This window comes from Carcharodon carcharias, chromosome 1 (genome assembly GCF_017639515.1).
Source record: "Carcharodon carcharias isolate sCarCar2 chromosome 1, sCarCar2.pri, whole genome shotgun sequence".
NCBI classification, from domain to species: Eukaryota; Metazoa; Chordata; class Chondrichthyes; order Lamniformes; family Lamnidae; genus Carcharodon; species Carcharodon carcharias.
The window spans coordinates 100,236,308-100,254,953 of record NC_054467.1 but is presented as its reverse complement, the minus strand read 5'-3'; the positions used below and the strand labels follow the sequence as shown (position 1 = coordinate 100,254,953).

The 18,646-nt window shown below is 45.5% G+C and overlaps 1 protein-coding gene across 5 annotated transcripts in view; it reads left to right on the top strand.

Moving 5' to 3' along the window:
• prkg2 (protein kinase cGMP-dependent 2) overlaps positions 1-14,656 on the top strand; it is a 128,624-nt gene extending 113,968 nt beyond the window's left edge. For all 5 annotated transcript variants that reach the window (XM_041189078.1, XM_041189086.1, XM_041189062.1 and 2 more), the window contains 2 exons: positions 4,517-4,583; positions 10,656-14,656. In XM_041189078.1, coding sequence (XP_041045012.1) covers positions 4,517-4,583; positions 10,656-10,751 — 163 coding nt within the window. In that variant the 3' untranslated portion in view covers positions 10,752-14,656. The remainder of the gene's footprint in view (positions 1-4,516; positions 4,584-10,655) is intronic.
• Positions 14,657-18,646: the final 3,990 nt, after the last annotated feature.

The following is an 18,646-nucleotide window of genomic DNA, read 5'->3' as shown; positions in this document are numbered from 1 at the left end:
GAGGCCACAGCTAAACTTCTGCTTGCAGTTGTGATCAGCGCTTCATGGGAGGGATGTGATTGGAGTGGAAAGGGTGCAGAGGTCACTGACCAGGATACACGCTGGGCTGGAGAGTTGGAGTTATGAGGACACATAGCATTTGCCGTGGAGAACAGGAGATTGAGGGGTGACATTTTTGAGCTTTATAACATTATGAGGGGCATAAATAGGTTGGACAGAAAGCAACTTTTCCCCTTGGCAGAGGGATGAGTAACCTGGTGGCATTTATTTAAGGTAAGGGGCATGAGGTTGACAGGTGAGGTGATGAGGAACTCTTGCACACAGTAATGTGGGACTCACTGCCTGAATGGGTGGTGGACGCAGAAACCCTCCTAACATGTAATAAGTATTTGGATGTGCAGTTGCGATGTCATGGCATACAAGGCTATGGGGATAGTGGTCAGAAATGGAATAAGGCGACTTTGGAAGGTGCTTGACATGTGCATATTCGAAGGGCTGAGGGACCTTTGTCTATGACCCACATGCCTGACTGTATCAGTCTGTGAATGAGCAGTGTTGCATTAACAATTCCAACAATCGTCAGTGCTATAGATGGTGGGAAGACAGAGCGGATGTCACTGTGGACCTCAAATACCTGGTTGCTCCACCCCAGCCTCACCAACACCTGTGGACCTGGGCGCATGGTGGGTTTCAATCTCCAGGGTCTCCTGCTCAAAACGGCTCAAGGTCACCAACTGGGCCTGGCCACCTCCAGTGCACAAACGTTCACAGACATTGTGAGCATTCTTCTCCTGCAAAACAGAGAAGACCATTCATTGGGGCTAATCACACATGTACCCTGCACGTGCATGTTGCACTCCAACCACAGTGGCCCATCTGAGGCCTCCAGTGCCTCCTCTCCCCGCTACTGCTGATTGGTTACAAAAATATAGTACGGCTGCTCCCTATGCACCACCCCCCCCCCCCCCCTCCACTGGCCACCTTGGACACATTCTGCTTTCATCACTTTCAGAAACACACGGTCTTAGCTCCCATGGCAAGGAGGCGTAACTAGCTGCGGCACCGAGGGCACCAGATGGCTCTTGGCCAGGAGACCTTGAGGCTCCCCTTCCACAATCTCATCACCATGAATAGGGCATGTGTTGGAGTTCTGAGTATGCGCCTAGCTGCATCTTCTGCAGGTTGCCCCAGACTAGTCATGTGCGACTAAGGCCAACACATGGTGCAGGAAGAACCCATCTTCTCATGAACCACTGCGGCTCATGTAAGCATAGGCGCTACCTGCTTGTCCACCCAGCGTGTGACGAATGCCCGACAAGATTCAATGCAGTCACGACAGTAAGACTTGCGGGGCGGGGAGGCCTCAAAGGCTAAGGCTACCTGCTGGGTTAAATGCCCAACACCAACATGGTACTCACCCTTCCAGAGCACAACAATCGTTGAAGCGCTTATGGCATTGGATCCAGGTGCGCCACACCAGGTCCCGGGAGTTCACCACCTCTGCCACCTCCTTCCAGGCACGCTTCCTCATGCGATGGGGGCCTCCTCCTCCCATCTTCAACAGCTCCCGTCATGCTGCCACCTCCTTGAGAAGGGCAGCAAGGCAATCATCAGAAAAGCAAGGGGCACATTGGACCCCCCCGCTGGCCTACCCTGCAGCTTGCCCTACTCCTGGGCCACACCCTACAGCCTGCCTTTCCTCCTCTGGCCTTCCCTCAACAGCGGCCTTCTGTGCAGACCCCCTGCAGTACGACGTGCAGCTGGCCATAGTGAACAGCCTAAAGGTGGCTGCCAGGCCTTTTTTTAAGCAGACTGCTGGGTCGTCATTGGACCCAGCAGTCTGTACACACCCGCCACAAACCTCAGGCTCCCGCTCTCCATGCCCTCTTCCTCGAACAGAGGCCCGAACAATCCCTATCCACCACTACTCTCCTCTGTCTGGCTGAACTTGTTCTCTCACTGAACAAATCTCACTGAACAAGTCTCACTTAAACTCGTCTCACTTCCTCCAAATAAAAGGTGTGGCTATGAGTACCTGCATGGGCCCCAGTTATGCCAGTCTCTTTATGGGGTATGTGGAACATTCCTTGTTCCAGTCCTACTCCGGCCCCCTCCCACAAGTCTTTCTCCGGTACATCGATGACTGCTTCGGTGCCGCTTCATACTCTAGTCTGGACCTGGAAAAATTTTTAATTTTGCTTCCAATTTCCACCCCTCCATCATTTTCACATGGTCGATCTCTGACACTTCGCTTCCCATCCTTGGCCTCTCTGTCTCAATTTCTGGTGATAGACTGTCCACCAATATTCATTACAAGCCCACCGACTCCCACAGATACCTCGACTACAGCTCCTCACACCCCGCTTCCTATAAGGGCTCCATCCCATTCTCTCTGTTCCTTCACCTCCATCGCATCTGTTCTGATGATGCCACTTTGCAAAACAGTGCTTCTGGCATGTCTTCCTTCTTCCTTCGCCAAGGTTTTCCACCCATGCTGGTTGACAGGGCCCTTAATCATGTCCGACCCATCTCCCGCACATCCACCTTCACACCTTCCTCTCCCTCCCAGAACCATGATAGGGTCCCCCTTGTCCTCACTTATCACCCCACCAGCCTCCGCATTCAATGGATCATCCTCCGCCATTTCCGCCAACTCCAGCATGATGCCAGCACCAAACACATCTTCTCTTCACCCCCCGGCAGCATTCCGCAGGGATCGTTCCCTCTGGGACACCATGGTCCACTCCTCCATCACCCCCTACGCCTCACCCCCTCCCACGGCACCTTCCCATGCAACCACAGAAGGTGCAACACCTGCCCCTTTACTTCCACCCTCCTCACTGTCCAAGGGCCCAAACACTCCTTTCAAGTGAAGCAGCATTTCACTTGCACCACCCTCAATTTAGTCTACTGCATTCGCTGTTCCCAATGCAATCTCCTCTACATTGGAGAGTCCAAACGTAGACTGGGTGACTGCTTTGCGGCACACCTTCGGTCTGTCCACAAGCATGCCCCAGACCTCCCTGTCGCTTGCCATTTCAACACTCCACCCTGCTCTCACGCCTACATGTCTGTCTTTGGCTTGCTGCATTGTTCCAGTGAAGCTCAACACAAACTGGAGGAACAGCACCTCATCTTCCGACTAGGCACTTTACAGCCTGCCGGACTTAACATTGAGTTCAACAACTTCAGATCATGAATTCTCTCCTCCATTCCCACCCCCTTTCCGATCCCCCCTTTCCAAATAATTTATAATTTTTAAAAAATATATTTTTCTTTTCCCACCTATTTCCATTATTTTTAAATTCAATCCATTGTTTCATCTCCACCTTTCAGCCTATTTTGATCCCTTACCCCCAACTCACCCTCACTAGGGATATCTGTCACTTGCTCCTCCTGCTTTCTATCCTTAATGTCAATATTAGCACGTTTCTAAGCTAGTATCACCACCGTCAACACCCCTTTGTCCTTTTGTCTATGACATCTTTGGCAATCTCTTCTTTGCCTCCACCTATCACTGTCCCTCTATCCAGCTCCACCTGCTCCTCTATCCAGCTCCACCTGCTCCTCTATCCAGCTCCACCTGCCCCACCCCCCTCAACCAGCTTATATTTCACCTCATTTCTATATTTCCTCAGTTCTGCTGAAGAGTCATACGGACTCGAAACGTTAACTGTATTCCTCTTCACAGATGCTGTCAGTCATGATGAGTTTTTCCAGGTATTTTTATTTTTGTTTCAGCCATATAAATAATCTGGCTAATAAAAGCATGTGAGAGGCTGGAAATTCTGCAGTGAGTAACTCACCTCCTGACTCCCTAAAGCCTGTCCACCATGTACAAGGTACAGTTAGGAGTGTGTCTCCACTTGCTTGAATGAGTGCAGCTCCAAGAGCACTCAAGAAGCTCAACACCATCCAAGATAAAGCATATTGTTTCATCGAAACCCCATCAACCACTGTAAACATTCACTCCTTGCACCACTGGCATAACATGGCAATAGTGTGTATCATCTACAAGATACACTGCAGCAAATCGCCAAGACTCTTTCAACATCACTTCTACTACCTAGAAGGACAAGGGCAGCAGATGCAATGGAATGTCACCACCTGCAAATTGCCCTCAAAGCTACACTCCATCCTGACTTGGAACTGCATCACCCGCCTTTCCTTCACTATTGCTTGATCAAAAAACTGAATTGCCTTGCTAACAGCACTGTGGGTGTACCTACTCAACATGGACTACAGTGGTTCTAGAAGTTGGCTCAGCACCACTTTCTCAAGGGCAATTAGGGATTGGCAACAAATGCTGGTCTATCCAGCGACCCACATCCCATGAACAAATAAAAAAATATACTTCAATGATTTAGAACTATTTTAGTAGTATATTGACTTAACATAAACAAAAGCTACAGTTTTAGTTCACAAATGTAAGTTTGAGTATAATAAAAGGAAAAACTGTAGACATATTAAATAAAGGCTGCATTTAAATAATACATTTCATTTTCCTCAAATGCAGATGGTTCAGTGGTTTTAACTGGGAAGGATTGAAAGCTAGGACACTGTCATCACCGTTAAAAAGAGAGGTATTTGTGGAAATTAATATTTTACTTCTGACATTAGAATTTCATGTTTTTGCAGGTTATTGTACTCTGTTATATTTTCGTTCAAAATAAATGGTTCTCAATTGGGAGTAACTAGCTCAGTGAAGCACTGCCTGTCCACCTATTCATAATCAATGATACTTTGTTCTTACCCAACATCATTTTGACAATAATAGTAAAGAACAATTTTCCTACTATTGTAAATAATAGTTAACCCTCGTGACAGGATGAGCTGTCCAATCTGGTACAGTTTAGGTAGATAATACAAAAATGGTATGCTAGGTTGAGTTTTCTAATTCCATTGGCATCAATGAATACAAAAATTGCAGATAGTAGCAAAGGTTTCCTCACCACCAAAGTATACTTGAAAAATTGGCGCTACTTTTTAAAATGAAATCGCATTCAGAGAAGCAGTAGTACATGCATAGGACACTGGAAAATGTAGTCTGATGGAGAAGAGGGTAACCTATTGGGTCAGGGTAAATGTGTGTTGGTGGAACACAGCAGAGGGTGGCTTACTCTGCACCTGACTGTAATATACCACCTCAGTGATTATCTGATACTGACACTGGGGGATCAGTTTTAACCTTTGGGCTGTTGACCAGTGAGTCACCTTCCCATTTCTGCTTTGATATTGTTCGGGCATCATTTCTATGCTGTTTGTGAGCTACACACCCCCTAATGGATGAATCACTGCAACTCACTGAGTCCAGATCGACACAAGATCAGGTGGTTTGGACTTTGTACCACCAACAGGCAGGTCACTGAGTGGGGAGTGAAAATGGAGTGGGGGGAAGCAAGTGCATTAGCTTTAACAGGGGATCTAGTCTATTAAACCCATTTTGAGATCATCACTGCTGATTTGGTCAAGTTAAGAGTCAGCTCTTTGGAATCCAAAGTACAAAACTGCTCATTCTGAACACTCATGTCCCCATTCATACTTTCCAACCATGTAATGCATAATTAAATTTACAAAAAACATTTTAAACTTATAATTATACAACGATTTCTTAATTAAGTGAACCTCATTAGAAAAAGTGATCAATGAAGGGAATATTTTGAAAATTCAGTTACTTTACTGTGATAAAAGATTTTCAAGAATAATATCAGAACTGAGAGGTTATAACTATCATATACTAAACAAATGGGGCATTTTCTCCAGTTGTCTGCAGGAAGTCTTTAAAATGATAAAGTCGTTTAATTATAAATTATGATAGGGAGATATAGAGAAGGAATTTTCACTTGTGAGAGTCCAAAACTAGGGTCATAAACATAAAGTATTGCTAATAAATCCAATAAAGCTTTCAGGAGTAGCTTCTTCACTGAGAGAGTGGTTAAAATGTGGAACTCGCTAATACATAGGTTGGGCTATTGCATTCGCAAATCAGGACTCCATGTGTAAAATCTGGCATGATGACATCAGATCACAAACCTGACGTCAATATGCCTGTTTCCCATAATGCAGTAGACAGGCGCCCAGCAATTTTTAAAAAATCATTAATGGGAAATTGAGCTTGTTAACAAGCCAATTGACCAGAATATTATGCTACCCACCCCATAATGTGGTTGGCGTCGGCAGGTGTGTGAGAATGACGAGTTCTCTTTTTTGCCATCTGAGGTGAAAAAGTGAGAAGGAAGGAGGTTGCATTCTATGCAGAGTTCCAAGGTCAAAGCTGACCTGCTGTTTCTACAGGAGTGTGCGATACCGCACCTCAGCTCCTACAGGCAATGGTCACGATGGTGGTCCCATGGGCCATCGATGTGGTCGGGAGGAAACGACTCTCGTTCCTCCGGCCTGGGGATTCTGCTGCGGGGAGGCAGCTTCACCGAGTCCCAGGTTAAGGAGGTGGTGGGCGGGCGCCTCCTCGTAGCAGACGTAATGTATAAGAATGCTCCACTCCGGTTAATTAACGTCTACGCCCCGTCACAAGGGGCTGAGCGGCTGGAGGTTTTTCAGCAGCTTCCACAGCTGCTGGCAACCTCCAGGCCGGTCATTCTGGGCGGTGACTTCAACTGCATCATCGATGCGGCTGGACGATCCGGCAGGGCCGACAGCAGATTGGACGCTACATCCAGATCCCTGATGGAAACAGTAAAGGATGCCAAGCTGCACGACGTCTTCAGCAACCCTGCAGATGGAGTGCAGCGTAGATACACCTGGTCGCGGCCTGACGGGTCCGTCTGTTCCAGGATAGACTTCCTGTTTGTGTCCCGCGCATTTGCAGTCAGATCCACCGACGTCAAGCTGGTGTTCTTCTCTGACCACTGCCTCCTACTGGCTGACTGTCACTTAGAGAAGGACCAGAGGGTTGGCAGGGGGCTATGGAAGCTAAACATGCAACTGCTGACCCCAGAGAACATTGAGGAGCTCAAGAGGGATTACAAAGGTTGGAGAACCATGAAACCCCACTTTGAGTCCCTGACACACTGGTGGGAAGCGATCAAGGGAAACATCTAGAGGTTTTTTGTCCTCAAAGGCACTCAGAAAGCTAGAAAGGAACAGAGGGAAATGTCCCGACTCCAGAAAAACATGCAGAATCTGCTCTGGCTGCGGTCGATGGGGGTCGATATCAAGGAGGAACTCCCAGAGGTGAAGAGCCAGCAAGCCTCGCTCTTTGCCTCGGAGGCCTCCAAGATCATCTTCCGGTCCAGAGTCCGCTCCGTGGAGCAGGATGAGACATGCTCACGTTTCTTCTTCCAAAAGGTACACAGAGAGAGCTCTGTGATCAGCAGCCTGAAGATAGAAGACGGCTCAGTTAAGTCATTGCAATCTGACATTTTGAGGATTAGCAAGTCCTTCTATGCCGGATTGTATGACGTAAAGCCCACAGACAGCACGGCCTCCCAGTCCTTCCTGTCCTCTATCACGGAGGTCTTAGATGACAGTACACGGGAGAATCTGGACAAAGTGCTAACTCCTGACGAACTGACTGAGGCCCTTGAGTCCTTCGAGAAGAGTAAAACTCCCGGAAGCGACGGCTTGCCGGCAGAGTTGTATTCGGCTCTGTGGGACTAGATCGGCCCAGACCTGCTGGAAGTGTACGAGAGTATGCTCCTGGCCGGCAGTATGTCAGAATCCATGAGGAAAGGCATTATCACCCTCATCTACAAGCACAAGGGGGAAAGGGAGGAAATTAGAAATTGGCGACCCATTTCACTGTTGAATGTGGACTATAAAACTCTGTCCAAGGTCATCGCCAATCGGGTCAAATCCACTCTGGAATTGGTGATCCACCCTGACCAGACCTGCACTGTGCTGGGCAGGAAGATCTCTGACAGCCTTGTGCTGCTCAGGGATACGATTGCCTATGTACAGGACGGGGTGTGGATACCTGCCTCATCAGCCTGGATCAGGAGATGGCCTTTGACAGAATATCACACACCTATATGGTGGATGTGCTCACCAAAATGGGGTTTGGGGAGGGAATTCGCAATTGGATCCAACTGCTCTACACTAACATCAGTATTGCAGTCTCAATCAATGGGTGGGAATCAGATAGCTTTCCTATTAAATCTGGAGTCAGGCAGGGCTGCCCTCTCTCGCCTGTTCTTTTCGTGTGTTGCATAGAACCCTTTGCTGAGTCCATCAGGAAGGATCCAGGCATAAGAGGAGTGACAATCCCAGGTAGTGGAGGCACTCAGATCAAAGTCTCCCTGTACATGGACGATGTCGCCATCTTCTGCTCGGATCCGCTGTCGGTGCACAGACTTATCCACATCTGCGACCGGTTCGAACTGGCCTCGGGAGCCAAGGTAAATCGTGGGAAGAGCGAGGCCATGTTCTTTGGGAACTGGGCTGACCGATCCTTTGTCCCCTTCACTGTCAGGGCTGATGGCCTGAAGGTGCTGGGGATATGGTTCGGAGGGACCAGGGCACGCGTTAGAAACTGGAAGGAGCGAGTGTCTATGGTGAAAAGGAAACTGGGCATGTGGGAGCGACGCTCCCTCTCCATTGCGGGTAAGAACCTGGTCATCAGGTGTGAGGCACTCTCGCTGTTGCTGTACGTGGCGCAGGTCTGGCCCATTCCACACTCCTGTGTGGTGGCGATCACCCGAGCCATCTTCCGCTTTATGTGGAGGTCGAAAATGGATCGTGTCCGCAGGGACACGATGTACAAGCCTCTAGATAAAGGGGGAAAAAACGTGCCCAACATCGCCCTCATACTGATGGCCACCTTTGTGTGCGGTTGCATCAAGCGGTGCATAGACCCTCAGTATGCAAACACCAAGTGTCACTACATGCTGAGGTTCTGCCTGTCCCCGGTGTTGCGAAGGATGGGTCTGGTCACGCTGCCGCGGAACGCTCCAAGTAGTTGGACCGTGCCGTACCACCTGTCCCTCGTGGGAAAATTTATGCAGAGAAACACCTTCGACCACAAGTCCGTCAGGCAGTGGTCGGCACGTAACATCTTAAAGGCCCTGAGGGAAAAGGAGAGGGTGGATCCTGTGAGATGGTTCCCTGAGCAGACTGACAAAGTAATTTGGCAGAATGCCTCATCACCAGAACTTTCCAACAAACACCAAGATGTAGCTTGGCTGGTGGTGAGAAAGGCCCTCCCTGTAAGATCCTTCCTACACGCCAGGAGTCTCACCCCCTCTGCACGTTGCCCTCGAGGAGGCTGTGGTGGGGAAGAGACCGTTGTTCACCTCCTTGTAGATTGTGTCTTTGCAAAGAAGGTCTGGAGAGGGGTGCAGTGGTTGCTGTCAAGGTTCATCCCGAGCAGTTCTGTGACAGAGGACTCTGTGCTCTACGGGCTGTTCCCAGGGACACACACCGAGACAAACATCAACCGCAGCTGGAGGATCATCAACTCGGTGAAAGACGCTCTTTGGTCTGTCCGAAACTTGTTGGTTTTCCAGCGCAAAGAGTTGTCCCCGACCGAGTGTAGCAGACTAGCACTTTCCAAGGTCCAGGACTACGTGCTGAGGGACACAGTTAAGCTTGGGGCAGCCGCTGCAAAGGCGCAATGGGGAAGGGTCGCTGCCTAAGACCTCTCTGCCACAGTGCACTGGGGGGCTGGGAACTGTAAAGAGCCCCTCAGTCTGTACAGATTAAAATGTATGTCTGCCAATGATTGAAATATTCATTGTTTTTTCTGATACACCTTCTGTTTCAGTTTGTAAAAGTTGAACCTGTTTGTATTTTTGTAATGGTGATTTAAAATGTTCGAAATGTTTTTGAAGATTTATGAATAAAGTATATTTTTGCAAAAAAAAACATTCTATGCAGAGTTCCCCATGCACAGCAAGGGCACTACCCACCACCCCCCTTCCCCGCCCCCCACAAACCCAACCCTTGCAGATGATACCCTCTCTCTTTGTGCCTCTCTGCCTGGCCTGGCCTCCAAAACCCACACCCCAAACCCTGCACCCCCCCACTGCCACCCCAGCCACCAGGTGCCTGATCCCTCCTTACCCAAGAATCCCAGCAGCACCCACTGCTGAATTCTGGCACTGCTGGGACTGCTGGAGCTGCTGGCCAATCAGATTGGCTGGCAGCTCTCAAAGGTGGGGACTTTCTCCCAGTGAGGGGGGTGGAAGTCCAACCCCCAACTTGTCAAGGCTGCCTGCAGAGTTTTATCGCAGCTGGATGGCCTTTGTTAAAGTTGGTGGTACGTCTGTCATGTAGCATTGATACATTGAAGAAGAAGCTAGATAAGTGCAGGAGGGGAAAATGAATAAGGATATGGTGATAAGAGTTTGATGAAGTGGAATAGGAGGAGGCTTGTGGAGGATAAACACCAGCACAGACTAATTGAGTCAAATGGCTCCCTTCCATGTTGTAAATAATATGCATTTTTTCTTATTATATATATTTAAATGAATTAAGCAACAGACCAACATTTTTGGCAAAGGCTGAAGTTCTACCATTGTTGAAGTTAAAATGGGAAAGTTTATGTACAAGTAGAAAGAGCCTGATGGACCAAGAGCACCAAACGTAACCTTTTTCCTGACTTACTAATGAGAACCATTTATGATGAACCTAATTATTTAAAAGCCTGTGTACTTTTTGAGTGGGTAAGTGCTGTGTAAAACTTTTTCCTGTTTTTCAAGCTTACAGGTCCTACAGATTGTAGATACTTTGATACCTATCCTCCTGATAAGGATATTCCCCCAGATGAATTTTCAGGCTGGGACAAGGATTTTTAGATCAATGACAAGTCCCTACTGTATGGGGATAAGAAAACTGCAGCTGTTACTGTTATTCAATGTTCATAACGCAATCTGGTCAATTTCCTGTTATATGTATATTCTGACATGTGGCATTGTTATCAATCGACTTGCATGAGCATCTCTGAAAAAAGTGCATACTAACTATTATAAAAAAGAAAGGAAACAACTTCAAAAAGTTCCAAAAAAAAATCAATTAAAAAATTGTTTTGGCATTATCTTTTCCATTTTCCTTTTAAAACATTTTCCACTTAAATAGCTGCTGAAGCCCTTTAAGTCAGCCTGTGCCTTGTGGAAGCATGTCTTCAGTCTGTGCTAAAATAGTTGCACCATGTGGCCAGGCCGCTCATATGGAAATGCCAAATAGCCAGAGTAAACAGCTGTACAGGTACAGTCAGTAGTAACACTTGCATTGCAATGTTTCTCCTCAATTTACACATGCCTGAATTTTGAAGTTACCATGTCTTTGGTCAGGCAGCCGCTTTGTCTTTGTATGAAGACCTATCAGGCTTTCTAAACATATTTATGCTGATTTCACCTCCAGAGTACATTTATGGTGAGTTGGGTATAATCATCTTCTTTCCTGTCTTGGCTGTTGACATAATTTCCTAATACCTTGCACTTATCCTACAATTATTTATTTTTAAGCTTCTGCTAAATTATACAACCTGACCAACTGTATTTTCACAAAGCGCTTCTACTTCTGGCTAAACATTTGTAACATTTCTCTTTCTATCAAAAGGCTTCTAATATTGCTCCATACATTTCTAAAATGATCTAAAGCTTTCTTCTCTAATTACCTTCCTTTATAAGAATTAAAGCACTTCTTCAGGAAGCCTGATTAATTAATCAATATTCATAAATACAGGAATTTCAATTAAAATTTGCAAAAAAACCCCACAAATTCTTAGTTGCCCAATTTATTCAAAGGACTTAAATGCAACCCCAAAAGGCAAGAATTCTGTGTTTTCAAACCAAATTCTGTACTATCTCTTAACAGTGTTCAACTAGCATGGACAGATGAATAATTAATTACCCTTAAGTCTGCTCAGCCATAACTTCAGTGGGAGTTCAAGGGAACTCATCAGAAAAAGGCTCTGGTTATGCCAGTTTCATACCAATTCCAGAAGTTCCCTGTCAGCCTTGTAGCTGGGTAGAACCTTTGGCCACCCATTACAAGGCCAATAACTTCAAAGGATTTTGGACTGGAGCAAGCATTCCCTATGATGGGATATTCCCTTTGAGGTCAGTACACTAAGAGATGATACTGGCCTTCTGATGAACTGAGGAGTGCTGTATCTGGTGGGGGCGGTGGCACCAGATGGAAAAAAATCAGTAAAACTTGGGAAACAATTGGTACTGGTCCTTAAAATGAAATTCCAGTTTAGACCAGTACCAGTCATATCCAAGTGTTACTGGTTTTTCCTTAGGATCCAGTCCAGGTGGGTTGAACTGCCTGGACACTGAATGAAAGGAAAATCATATTTTGAAGCTTTGTGTCTCCCCCCTTTACACGAGGGAGAGATAACTGAAATCTCATGGCGTGGAGCACTAGTACATTCCCAGCCCCTCTCTGCCTCTCTGGTGGACAGATACCACATTTGCTGACTGCATGGGGGCTGGTGGCTGCTGAAGAAGTGCCTGTAAAGGTGCAGGCATCTGTTGGCCCTAGCAAAATGAGGTGTCTTTTCTCTGATGTCACAAACTCAGTGACATCAGCAATGGAAGAATCACTGGAATTGTGGTGTGTGGATTTTCAGAGCATGTGCAACAAACATGAGCAGCAGTGACTGTGAATGGATTATTGTATTGACATGGGAATTAAAGCCTTCGGCAGATGCTAATATAGACATATTGATCTGGCTGTGGAGGCATTTAGTTTGTGTTTTAACCTAGGCAGTGTACCACTTTGGCCAATGCTGGAGGACATAGCATATGACCACAGTTCAGGTGTGCTGAATATAAAAATATTTCATTTGTACCTTAGCCAGAAGTATGTTAATATACATTTTGTTTGCTTTCCCACTTTAGTTACTCTCCATAGAGTTGTTTAAAGAGCAGAGGATTAGTAGCTGTTTTTAGAATGACCTAAACAGCTTTGTTTCTTTTATATTGGTTGCCCCATTAAGCACAATCTAGTGTGATATGGCTCTTCACCCAGAGTCAATATGCGAGGTTTAAAGAAGCTAAAAAATAAACGACAAAAATCTCATTAATCCATAGACTGTTTGACACTCTAATGCCTGACAATTTGAAACTACTCCTTTAGGCAGACTGGAGACTTTGGGCTGGATTTTCATCTTCAAGGTGGGTGACAGGAGTCAGGAAATTCCCTGGCTCGGCACACCAGAATTGGGATAAAGTGCATGAAAAGTCAGAAATTACATTTTGGAGGGGCAGGTGCTAACTAGAGTCGGGCCCAACATCCCTGTAAGGAGTTCGGAGGTAGCCACAGTACTTGCAGTTTCTGCTATTGCTACTGTAAAGGGCCCTGATGATTGACTTTTATAGGGCTGTAGTAAAAGACATTTTTATGAATGAATGAGTTTTTTTTAAAGCTTTTTCATACATGCTATTATTACTATAGGGTTCAATGCTTCTGTACAGAATGTATACTGGGTGAATGGGCATGAAGTGCCATAGGTTGGCATGGAGAGTATGACGGGCCATGGGGGGTGGGTGGAGGGACATAAGTTGGCAAAGGGCCAAGAGCAAGACATTTTGAACTTACTTTTCATAAGGTTCCTTCATCCAGACTATTGTTCACGACACTTGTGAGGGGGCATGAACCATGAGTCCTTGAAAAACTGTCCGACTCCACAAAAACTGCAGGAGGCTAGGAGATGCCTATCCCTGGCCAGGACTGGAGTGCAGGGTGCAGGTTCAGGACTTCTTGGACCAGTCCGCAACTTTATCCAGCGCTGGTGAAAATTAGGCATTGGGAATGGGGCTGGGAAACTGGAATCAGGTCCTGGCCAGTATTTTTAAAGGTCCGCGTGGATCAAAAATCCAGTCCTTTGTTCTAGCAAGAGATCTGGCATGAGGAGTAGAGATCTTATTAAGGGGAAATAACAAACTGGCACACGACAGAGATTCTGGAGTTTTATTTGATATAAGATTAGGAAACAATGGGTAAATGGTTTCATCTTTGAGTGTGCATGTCAGGCATTCAAAAACATAATCCACCCTTTCCCCAATTTTCAGGAGCACCAAAAATTTGAAATTATTCTTTGTTGTGGCATCAATTACCTGAAATATTATGATACTTCATGTGTACGTTTAACACTGTTGTTTCTAGTAACTCATCGCACTTGGTGTTTGTGTGTGTGTTATATCTAGATATGGCCCAAATAGATGTCTTACCATACCACTAGCAGTATACAAAAGAAATAACAGACTTTTATTGTTTATGAATATTGTTCACAAAAGGGATTCACAGGCATTAAGTTCTACTGTATTTTGTAAACATGACTTTTATGGAATGCCATCATTGGGAAGAAGGTTGTATATCATGTAGTGTATGTTACCAATTGATCCTCTGAAGTGGTATAGACTTTTTCCCCACTGTTCATTGAATTCACATGGACAGAGTTTTAAGAATAAAATATAGTTATGCACATGAATGTCAACAAAGAATCAGAATGAAAATAGGATGAAGACAATATGCTTTATCTGCTATTTTCAAATGTTCAAAATAGAAATGCTTAAAAAACTTTTATTTCAAAAATAAATTCTTAATAAAGTACAAGTCTGTTATGGTAAGTTCTTAGCTGGTGTTCCTAAATCATAATAAAGTACAAATTTAGTTATTTCCTCTTGTCAGTGTTAAGGAAAAATATGCTTTGTATTTGAAGTTTGGTTTATATATTTTTAATAAAATTTAGATGCACAAAAATAAAAATTGTGATGGTATTTTTATTCAGAGATATACTAAATGCTTTCATATTTCAAAAATGGAATATGAAGAAAATGCAGATAAATTCCATAAACCTGTGCCTGAAGTGAAGTAATTTTACAAAGACTCAGGGAATTCAAACAATCAGGGAAAGCTGTCAACTGAGAAATTGCTTCTCTAAATTTAACCACAGGTTAATATTTGCTTTTCTCTGTGACCTACTTTTCTCAAAGCATTTTCACTATGCAAAATATAAGCCTGAAGATTACTGTGTATATTATCATAAAACTGTACTAAGCATTTGTATAAAAAATACCACAGAGTCACTTGCAGGCTATTGAGACAGACAGCATGGTTTTGATCTGCCAGTATAGGTTGTTTTCTAGGGTCCCAAGATTCCTGGGACAGGAGAGGGAAGAAAAGCTCGCCCATGAAGCCGGCAGGAATTTGGGGAGGAACCCAGTTACATTGGGATTCTGCTCCATTTGTACAGCCCTTTAACTTCCAGAAAGTGGGAGACTGTGAACAAAGATCTTCACCTGCTTTCCCTGGGGACTTCACGAAGAGAGCTATTTTGGGGCTTCCTAAGAAAGACTGCTTGCTTTACTTCCTGTTGGATCCAATGGAAATGACACCTGTTACCATTGTGTGCCCAGCAAAGGCAATAAGATGCAGGATGGGATCAATTATCTTCCAAAGACAGCCCAACAGCTCCTGTGGGAGCTGAAGAGTTGGACTGCTCTTCGTCTGAAAAGGATCTTCCCAGGATTCCTACAATGGGTCGGAATAACATGGCACCACTGCAACTTTCTGGTCCTTCATTGGGAAGGACAACATTAATGTGTCCTTAAAGGATACTTACATGGATGGGCAGGGATTCAGCTTTCCTACACCTGCAGCAGCAAAGTAGCTGCACAGGAATTTTGGGGCCTAGTTGTCTAACACATAAGAGACAACCTTGTTACCTTGCAAAAGGACATTTTATCACAATTGTTTTCTGCTTTCAAAACTTGATCAAAAATTCTTTGTTAGAGTAGAATTGACAGTTAAATAACATTGGTAGATGCCCATAGTTAAATGATCACACCTTGGGTGCCTGCCAAAAGACAAATGAGAGAAGACACTGGCTAGCTGCCCACTAGCCAGTCAGCACCACCACCTCACATTATTTTCTACTAATAGAGGCTAATATTGTGTTAGATTGTGGTTATACTGTTGACAGAATCCAGGTTGTACCCCCAGTTGGTCCCCATTACTACCACTCAAATAATTTGCATGCTGGGTTCATCATGCACCAATCTCGTATCTAAGGAGGATCCAGATGGTTAAGTAGTGGAGAGACCAGAGCCAAGAACACTCCAAAAACAAAAGTGTACAGTTGCTGGAAATCTGAAATAAAAACAGAAAATACTGGGAACGCTCAGCATGGCTGGCAGTGTCTTCTGGGAGAGAAACTGTGTGTTCTAGATTGTGACCTTTCCTATGGGAATGATTTCCCTCCCTTCACACCCTCCTCTTCCCACAACATCAGGAGTCAGATCTGGAGTGGTTGGAAGGCCTGCTCACCCCAGGCCCCTGTGTGGGGGTTTGCACCATCAGAAATCTTGCCTCGCATCTGCCCGTGTCCAACGTGCACTGCTCTCACATCTAGGTGGATTGGAAGGTTATGGCCAGTACCTCCACAATTTCCACCCGTCTCTGTGGCTCAGATGGTATCATGCTCGCCTCTGTGTCACAAGGTTCTGGGATAAAGTTCTGCTCCAAGGCTTTAATAAAAATCAAGGCAGACACTCCAGTGCAGTACTGAGGGCCTGCTTCACTGCTGGTGGTACCATCTTGCAGTTGTTAATTTGAGGCCCCAGCTGCCTGCTTGGTTGGATGTAAAAGATTTCATGACATTGTTTCGAAGAAGAACAGGGAAGTTATCTCTAAGATAAAAGCAAAAAACTGCGGATGCTGGAAATCCAAAACAAAAACAAAAATAAAAATACCTGGAAAAACTCAGCAGGTCTGACAGAATCTGCGGAGAGGAAGACAGTTAAAGCTTCAAGTCTGTATGACTCTTCAACAGTTCTATTGAAGAGTCATACGGACTCGAAGTGTTAACTGTATTCCTCTCTACAAATGCTGACAGATGTGCTGCGTTTTTCCAGGGTTCTGTCGAAGGGTCATGAGGACTCGAAACGTCAACTCTTTTCTTCTCCGCCGATGCTGCCAGACCTGCTGAGTTTTTCCAGGTAATTCTGTTTTTGTTTTTGTTTTGAGCTATCCCTGGTGTTCAGGCCAATATTTGTACCTCTGTCAACATCACAGCAAAACGGATTATTTGATCATTATCACATTGCTGTTTGTGGGAGTTTGCTAATAATAATTTGGCTGCCACCTTTCCTACATTGCAACAGTGACTTCACTTCAAAAGCACTTTAAGACATCTGGCTGTTTTGAAAAGTGCAATATAAGTGCAAGTGTTTCTTTAATATCCTTTAGGGAAGGAAATCTGCTGTCTTCACTTGGCCTGGTCTACATATGACTCCAGAGCCACAACAACATGGCTGCCTCTTAAACATACTCAGAAATTGAGGTTTGGGGCCGATCAGCCATGAAATTATTGAATGGCGGTGCAGGCTTGAGGGGCCGAATGACCTACTCCTGCTCCTATTTCATATGCTCTTATGAAATATCCTAGCAAGCCTCTCAGTTGTATCAAATTGCTACAAAGTCAAAAAGGAATCAGGCATCAACCTAAGAATCAGAAATGACAAAAACACACTCAGCCTTGTCCACCCTGCAGAGTCCTCCTCATTAACATATGGGGATGTTTTCAAAAATTGGGAGAACTGTCCCACAGGCTAGTTAAGCAAGAGCTTGACATAGCCATATTCAGCGAATCATATCATACATCACCACCCCTTGGTATACCCTCTCCCACCAGAAGGACAGAACCAGCAGAGGTGGCAGCACAGTGGTATGCAGTCTGAAGGGAGTTGCCCTGGGAGAATTCAACGTTGACTCTGGACCCCATGATGTCTCATGGCATCAGGCCAAACATGATTAATGAAACCCCCTGCTGATTGCCACCTACTCCCTCCCTCAGCTGATGAATCAGTGCTCCTTCATGTTGAACACCACTTGGAAGAAACACTGAAGGTGGCCAGGGCACAGAATATACCATGGCAGGGGGAGGGAGGAAACTTCAAATGTCCATCACCAAGAGTGGCTCAGTAGTGCCACTAATGACTGAGTTGGCTGAGTCCTGAAGTTGCTAGATTGGGTCTGCAGCAGGTGGTGAGGGAGACAACATTAGGAAAAAATCTACCTGACCTTGTCTTCACCAATCTGCCTGTCACAGGAGCACCTGTCCATGAAAATATTGGTAGGAGTGACCACCCTATGGTTCTTGTGGAGATGGGGTCCTGTCTTCACATTGAAAATACCCTCCATTGTGTTGTGTGGTGCTAATACAGTGTGAAATGAGAGAGATTTCAAACAGATTTGGCAACCCAAAAGTGGGCAACCATGAGGCAGCAGAATTGTATACAACCACACTGTAACCTCATAGCCCAGCATATCCCCCACTCTACCATTACCATCAGACGAGGGGATCAACCTTGGTTCAATGAAGAGTGCCGGAGGGCATGCCAGGTAGAACTAAAAATGAGGTTTCAACCTGATGAAGCTACAACACAGGACTACTTGCGTGCCAAACAGCATAAACAGCAAGTGATAGACAGAGCTAAGCAATCCCACAACCAACGGATCAGATCAAAGCTCTACAGTTCTGCTAGATCCAGTCGTGAATAGTGGACAATTAAATAACTGATTGAAGGAGGAGGCTCCACAAATATCCCCATCCTCAATGAGAAAGACAAGGCTGATGCATTTGCAACTATCTTCTGTTAGTAGTGCCAAGTGGGTGACAGGAACATAGGAATAGGATTAGGCCATTCAGCCTGTTGAGCCTGCTCTGCCATTTAATTAG